Source organism: Triticum urartu, chromosome 6, assembly GCF_003073215.2.
Source record: "Triticum urartu cultivar G1812 chromosome 6, Tu2.1, whole genome shotgun sequence".
Classification (NCBI taxonomy): domain Eukaryota; kingdom Viridiplantae; phylum Streptophyta; class Magnoliopsida; order Poales; family Poaceae; genus Triticum; species Triticum urartu.
The window spans coordinates 45,494,235-45,502,415 of NC_053027.1; the positions used below are offsets into that span (position 1 = coordinate 45,494,235).

The 8,181-nt window shown below is 42.2% G+C and overlaps 2 protein-coding genes across 2 annotated transcripts; both read right to left on the bottom strand.

The window, feature by feature from the left end:
* Nucleotides 1-2,249: 2,249 nt before the first annotated feature.
* On the bottom strand, nt 2,250-3,165 carry LOC125516523 (probable BOI-related E3 ubiquitin-protein ligase 3). The gene is made up of 2 exons (XM_048681941.1): nt 2,902-3,165; nt 2,250-2,804 (listed from the first exon to the last, which is right to left on the bottom strand). The coding sequence occupies exons 1-2, from the start codon at nt 3,163-3,165 to the stop codon at nt 2,250-2,252; spliced, it is 819 nt and encodes a 272-aa protein (XP_048537898.1).
* A 3,039-nt stretch (nt 3,166-6,204) lies between these two features.
* On the bottom strand, nt 6,205-7,288 carry LOC125517307 (BOI-related E3 ubiquitin-protein ligase 1-like). The gene has a single exon (XM_048682500.1). The coding sequence runs from the start codon at nt 6,965-6,967 to the stop codon at nt 6,404-6,406; it is 564 nt and encodes a 187-aa protein (XP_048538457.1). The 5' UTR covers nt 6,968-7,288; the 3' UTR covers nt 6,205-6,403.
* Nucleotides 7,289-8,181: the final 893 nt, after the last annotated feature.

Here is an 8,181-nt window from a genome sequence, read left to right on the forward strand (position 1 = left end):
GAAAAAAAACCGTTTAAAAAGCCGAAAACGCGTGCGGAAAAATAAAAATAAAAATCCGGAGGGAGTGCCCGCAACGCGACACGTGGCAAATGGCTGAGAACGCGCCAAGTGGCACTGATCGTTGCGAGGCTCCCGAAGAAGCGCTCGTTAACTAGTTACTCCTCTAATTTGGAGCACTGTAAGGTCATGGTTGGTGCCCTGGCCCATTACTTGCACCAGGGCTATCTGTCGCTCGTACTGAAACCTATTAGGAACTCGCGTAGGGTGGGCGACTATCGGGCCTGCCCAACACTTTAGCAAGCATAAGTTTTTTTCCTGTAGTTTTTCTTTGCTGGTTTTAACACTGTTTGTACTACAGTTTTCCACCGTCTCTTTGGTTTTCACTGGTTTTTTTTTATTTTGGGTTTTTTTTCCCCTTCTTCTTTTTATTCTTTGTTTCTTTCTTCGGTTATCACTAGGTTCTTTGTTACTTCCTTTGGTTTCCAGTGGTTTTCTTCGTTTTCTTTTTTTCCAGCACATGTCTAAATTTTTCATAAGCGTTGGACATTTTTCATATATAGTAGGAACATTTTCGTTGTACTCATTTGAAAATTATCAAATACCTAATTAACAGTTTTGCAAAATATATGTTTACATATCTACTTTCCCTTACACATCGTAATATTTTCAGATACATCTAAAACATTTCCTATATATGTTTAACTTTTACAAAACATGGCTTCACATTTTCTTAAATACTGTTTTGAACATGTTCTCTAAAAGGTGTTAAACATTTTTTGCATGATACAAAATATTTGTTTTGAACAATGCGAACATTTTTGTACACTGGATAAACATTTTTTTAGAAATGCCACAAACATTTTCTTCGATATGCGTAAATATTTTTCTAGACGTAACATACATTTATTGAATGGTATGAAACATATTTTTTAATTACATAAACATTGTATAATATTTCTCAAAAAAAAGGTCACGTCCATATTTCTAAAAGGCGTGAACATTTTTTAAATGACCATAATTGGGTTGGGATTAATATGGAAATGGTTTCGTAACATAACCTATTACTTTACTAAGGGTAGATAGTTAATTGTGCTCCATGACATGTTGTGTTGCTACCATAGCCTCATCTGGCAGCTCGCTTGTTGGTTAACATGTCTATTTATTCTGTCTTGGTCTATCTTGCTCTTGGCGTAAACAAACGAATATGGATCTGAATTCTAGTTCCACTAATGGGCTAAGTTCATTGACATTGCTTCTATGCTTTTAATTGTAGTGATAATAATTATTCAGCTAATATTAGTTCTATCAAGATTAGTATTAGAATTTACTTTCGATATGTGTGATATATGGTGATAATTTCCATATGGTGTATCCATGTGTGATCCTTTATCACACATGGCGCAATTAATACCCTATCATTATTAAGAAGATCAGGGTGTAGGTGGTGTAAATTTATGATTCGATGCTTCTTTCATTTCCCTGTAATTATATCTAGGGTTCTTAGCTTATCTTCTCTTTGATTGAAAAAGTTTCCACTTTATCTAAATCTCATAAGAATAGATACTATACAATCATTTTATGTAGTCGGTTGTAGGAATTTATGCAACCCACCTTTGCTAGCCATGTATTTTTTTATCTAACTCAATCAATCTTTTCTACTATTGGATCTGAATCTGGTTCCTTGCTATCTAGATCATTAATCCTAACACTAGCCACCCCCACAGATTCCTCACATGCGCCTCCAAGTGCCACCACACAACCTTTGTCCTTCTTGCCCTCATTTCTCCCGGTTTGCCACAACATACATGTCATTTTTCTCGTCTACAATGTTTACACATAATCGTATACACTATAGACACCATCTTCCACCGCTCCAAAGTGGTGATGACCTACTTGCCGCAAACCCTCGGCCCGACCCATATATTTTGCTTAATTTTGAATATATGTATTCAATGCAATAGTACAAAAAGAATTATTCTTGTGTTGAACAATTTGTCCAACATCTCGAGAAAAAATCTAAACAGAATAAAAGAAGGGGAACTCATCCTCTCATGTTGACATCATTCGACTCTAAAAGTCTTAGAAGGAAAGGAAATGTCGACTCTTAACTACAAAAATAATGGCGAATGAACGTTCGATGTCTCACTAATAGTGCAACGCAATGCACCATGTGCGTTCTGTCAGCAACGGCTTGATGCGGTGGGGTGGGCCCACCGGTGGCTACCTTCCAAAACAATTTTTTCCTCGCATCACGAGAAGTTGACGCTGATACTACCAGTCTTGACGCATATGCACGATGGGCATACCTGTGCCGCTTCTGCGCATGGCGCACACACGCAGAGGTGTCTGCACGGCAACACTAGCACAACGGGGGCGCTCTGCCCGCACCCCTTGCACATTTCGACTTCTGTCACTCGGGGCTCCACTCCTGGCGTCTCACCCTCCTCCTCCTCCTGCTCCTCCCTGCAAAAAGCCACATGTTTCTCCCCCCAGCACGATCCGGCGGCGTCCTCACTGTCGTTGCTGCCACTGCCACGAACCGCTTGCTGCTCGAGCACTTGCTGAAGGTCGGCGCGGAGAACATTGGCCACGGTCTCGTTGGACTGCGCAACGTTGCGCCACGCCTGAGCCTCGATGTGGAGGTTCCTGATGCGCTCCTTGAGTGCCCAATTCATGCTCCTGATCCACTCGATCTCCTGGTCCTTGGCCTCGAGCTGCTTCCTCGCCCTGGCCACCACGGTGGATATCATCATACTGATGTGCCTCTGCCTCTGCTCCCTTGAAGTAGTACACACCTTTTCCGCCTGCATCATCGACCGCCATTAACAAAAATCTAGATAAACCTCAAACTCAAATTATGAATAGATACATGCATGGTGACGATTTGATTGGTGGACTTACATGATTGCGCAGGTTGTGATCAACAACGATCGGTTGTTGTTGCGCTTGGGCTGCACCAAGCATCGACGATTGTTGGTGGTGCGTCCGCTTGTTGGTGGCCATTTCCTGACCACCGTCGAGCCTGAGACCTAACGGCGGCGGCGGTAGAGGCCCACTCATAGGCATTGCAGCGGCGGAGGCACCCGCGGTGAACCCTTGATCCGCGGCGGGTTGGTGGTGGCCAGTGTCGAGGATAATCTGGTGCAGACTTTTTGCATCGACCATGACACAGCTATAAATGGAGCCAAGGTGACGCGTCCCTGGAGCCAGATCCGCTGGATGGCAGGGCGCTTGGATGACAGCAAGCAGAGCATTAATGCATGATTACTGGGTTTTGGTTGGCGTTGAGTGTGAGTGATTGACCCCAAATAATTCCTATCCTTTTTAGGAGTGATTTGCTTGTATTATGGCTCCCATTTAAGTCTCGCTCAATTTGGAAGAATTCGCCATGTTTCTTTCTTTACTAATCTGCAACAAACGGAAATGCTGGCTTCCCACTCGGGACAATCGATCGGTAGACTCGTAAAAACCCAAGGAAAATCTAGACGCTAGAGACCATACATATTGTTATGTTAGTTTTTTTGCGGGGTATATCGTTTATGTTAGAGTTAGTATCTTCTTGGGCCAAATTAGCATGCAGCGTTAAGCAGTAGCTTTGATCTGCTCTACTCCGATAAATCCTAGGGTGTAAGGAAACCCAAATTAACAAAATAGATTACACGTGCTTGGTAAAGGTCAGAAAACGGTAGTGAGTGCCTCAATGGAGGGCAATTCGGAGAAGAAGGAAACTGCAATTTTGTCGTGTTACCTACATTTAATGTGTTTTTGTTCTCCTTCTTCTTTTTATTCTTTGTTTCTTTCTTCAGTTATCACTGGGTTCTTTGTTACTTTCTTTGGTGTCCCGTGGTTGTCTTCGTTTTCTTTTTTTTCAACACATGTCTAAATTTTTCATAAGCGTTGGACATTTTTCATATATAGCAGGAACATTTTAGTTGTACTCATTTGAAAATTATCAAATACCTAATTAACAGTTTTGCAAAATATATGTTTACATATCTACTTTCTATTACACATCATAATATTTTTAGATACATCTAAAACATTTCCTATATATGTTTAACTTTTACAAAACATGGCTTCATATTTTCTTAAATACTGTTTTGAACATGTTCTCTAAAAGGTGTTAAACATTTTTGCATGATACAAAATATTTGTTTTGAACTATGCGAACATTTTTGTACACTGGATAAACATTTTTTTAGAAATGCCACAAACATTTTCTTTGATACGCGTAAATATTTTTCTAAATGTAACATACATTTATTGAATGGTACGAAACATATTTTTAATTACATAAACATTGTATAACATTTCTCAAAAAAAGGTCACGTCCATATTTCTGAAAGGCGTGAACATTTTTTAAATGACCATAATTGGGTTGGGCTTAATATGGAAATGGTTCCGTAACATAACCTATTACTTTACTAAGGGTAGATAGTTAATTGTGCTCCATGACATGTTGTGTTGCTACTATAGCCTCATCTGGCAGCTCTCTTGTGGTTAATATGTCTATTTATTTTGTCTTGGTCTATCTTGCTCTTGGCGTAAACAAATGAATATGGATCTGAATCCTAGTTCCACTAATGGGCTAAGTTCATTGACATTACTTCTATGCTTTTAATTGTAGTGATAATAATTATTCAGCTAATAGTAGTTCTATCAAGATTAGTATTAGAATTTACTTTTGATATGTGTGATATATGGTGTATCCATGTGTGATCCTTTATCACACATGGCTCAATTAACACCCTAGCATTATTAAGAAGATTAGGGTGTAGGTGGTGTAAATTTATGATTCGATGCTTCTTTCATTTCCTTGTAATTATATCTAGGGTTCTTAGCTTATCTTCTCTTTGATTCAAAAAGTTTCCACTTTATCTAAATCTCATAAGAATAGATACTATACAATCCTCTTGCTTCTATTATATTATTTCCTACCTTAAGGTCTTGTGAAGCCTGTTATTCAGGATATCTCAACAACCTACTTCTTGTGGTAAACATGCTCCACATGGCTCCTACTTCCTAGACATGTATGGTTTCGTCCTTGCTCCAGTTTGCTATAAAGGTACATTGGTTCTATCTCTGTAAGTTACGCTTGATGTGGCCCTTTGATAGGACTCGGTGTGGCGTGACACTAAGATCTGAATCAACTGTATGCTTGGGCAACATGGATTAACAGACTTTGGAGAGATTTACAGCAAGGCTCTGTTGATTCCATATCCTCATTGGTAGTGATCCATACGAGCTATTGGATTTCGTAGATGGATAATTATGACATGTGTGGGCTTGATTCTGCTGGTAATATCCAGGGTACAATCTCCACCATCTCCCACCTCTTCGATGTGGTGATCACCTAAATTGTTGCATACCCTCTTCCCACATATGATGCTTAACTTCTATTGTATTCATGCAATGGTGCATACTGTTTTTCTTTGTGTTGAGGAATTGATCTACTTGAGAAAAAAGAAAAACAGAATAAAAGAGGGGAAGTCATCCTCTCATGTTGACATCATTCGACCATCACGCTAGCATCGCCATCATAAATAAAAAAATTGAGAATAAATCAATGATAACAAACGTCGGCTTTTATAAGTATCATAAGGAAACAAAATGCCGACTCTAAAACTGCGAAAATAATGACATGCACAATGAGATACACACCGTCTATGCACCTCTAGGAGGCGAATGTCTTCTTCATCCCCTAATGAGTGTGAGTAAAAATAATCATTTTATGTAGTCGATTGTAGGAATTTATGCAACCCACCTTTGCTAGCCATGTATTTTTTTATCTAACTCAATCAATCTTTTCTACTATTGGATCTGAATCTGGTTCCTTGCTATCTAGATCATTAATCCTAACACTAGCCACCCCCACAGATTCCTCACATGCGCCTCCAAGTGCCACCACACAACCTTTGTGCTTCTTGCCCTCATTTCTCCCGGTTTGCCACAACATACATGTAATTTTTTTCGTCTACAATGTTTACACATAATCGTATACACTATAGACACCATCTTCCACCGCTCCAAAGTGGTGATGACCTAACTCGCCGCAAACCCTCGGCCCGACCCATATATTTTGCTTAATTTTGAATATATGTATTCAATGCAATGGTAAAAAAAATTCTTCTTGTGTTGAACAATTTGTCCAACATCTCGAGAAAAAATCTAAACAGAATAAAAGAAGGGGAACTCATCCTCTCATGTTGACATCATTCGACTCTAAAAAGTCTTAGAAGGAAAGGAAATGTCGACTCTTAAACTACAAAAATAATGGCGAATGAACGTTCGATGTCTCACTAATAGTGCAACGCAATGCACCATGTGCGTTCTGTCAGCAATGGCTTGATGCGGTGGGGCGGGCCCACCGGTGGCTACCTTCCAAAACAATTTCTTCCTCGCATCACGAGAAGTTGACGCTGATACTACCAGTCTTGACGCATATGCACGATGGGCATACCTGTGCCGCTTCTGCGCATGGCGCACACACGCAGAGGTGTCTGCACGGCAACAGTAGCACAACAGGGGCGCTCTGCCCGCACCCCTTGCACATTTCGACTTCTGTCACTCGGGGGTCCACTCCTGGTGTCTCACCCTCCTCCTCCTCCTGCTCCTCCCTGCAAAAAGCCACATGTTTCTCCTCCCAGCACGATCCGGCGGCGTCCTCACTGTCGTTGCTGCCACTGCCACGAACCGCTTGCTGCTCGAGCACTTGCTGAAGGTCGGCGCGGAGAACATTGGCCACGGTCTCGTTGGACTGCGCAACGTTGCGCCACGCCTGAGCCTCGATGTGGAGGTTCCTGATGCGCTCCTTGAGTGCCCAATTCACGCTCCTGATCCACTCGATCTCCTGGTCCTTGGCCTCGAGCTGCTTCCTCGCCCTGGCCACCACGGTGGATATCATCATACTAATGTGCCTCTGCCTCTGCTCCCTTGAAGTTGTACACACCTTTTCCGCCTGCATCATCGATCGCCATTAACAAAAATCTAGATAAACCTCAAACTCAAATTATGGATAGATACATGCATGGTGACGATTTGATCGGTGGACTTACATGATTGCGCAAGTTGTGATCGACAACGATCGGTTGTTGTTGCGCTTGGGCTGCACCAAGCATTGACGATTGTTGGTGGCGCGTCCGCTTGTTGGTGGCCATTTCCTGACCACCGTCGAGCCTAAGACCTAACGGCGGCGGCGGTAGAGGCCCACTCATAGGCATTGCAGCGGCGGAGGCACCCGCGGCGAACCCTTGATCCGCGGCGGGTTGGTGGTGGCCGGTGTCGAGGGTAATTTGGTGCGGACTTTTTGCATCGACCATGACACGGCTATAAATGGAGCCAAGATGACGCGTCCCTGGAGCCAGATCCGCTGGATGGCAGGGCGCTTGGATGACAGCAAGCAGAGCATTAATGCCTGATTACTGGGTTTTGGTTGGCGTTGAGTGTGAGTGATTGACCCCAAATAATTCCTATCCTTTTTAGGAGTGATTTGCTTGTATTATGGCTCCCATTTAAGTCTCGCTCAATTTGGAAGAATTCGCCATGTTTCTTTCTTTACTAATCTGCAACAAACGGAAATGATGGCTTCCCACTCCGAACAATCGATCGGTAGACTCCTAAAAACCCAAGGAAAATCTAGATGCTAGAGACCATACATATTGTTATGTTAGTTTTTTTTGCGAGGTATATCGTTTATGTTAGAGTTAGTATGTTCTTGGGCCAAATTAGCATGCAGCGCTAAGCAGTAGCTTTGATCTGCTCTACTCCGATAAATCCTGGGGTGTAAGGAAACCCAAATTAACAAAATAGATTACGCGTGCTTGGTAAAGGTCAGAAAACGGTAGCGAGTGCCTCAGTGGAGGGCAATCCGGAGAAGGAAACTGCAATTTTGTCGTGTTACCTACATTTAATATGTTTTGGCTCGCTAGCTGTATACGGATGAGAAAAAAACAAAGGAAAATAAGGGAGTAAGTTAAAGCATAGAGGTCCAAAATTAGGAAGAAACAAAATGTGCTCTATCGTCCGCCATTCATTGTTGGTGGAAAATCCTATCTGCCGCATTCTACGGCGGATTGTCGTCACTTCGCACTGAGGGGGAGCGACCAGCGATCGACATGGGGCGGCCCAATTATCAGCAAAGTACACGTGCTACAGTGCTGGGCGGTTTTGGGAAGGTTCTAG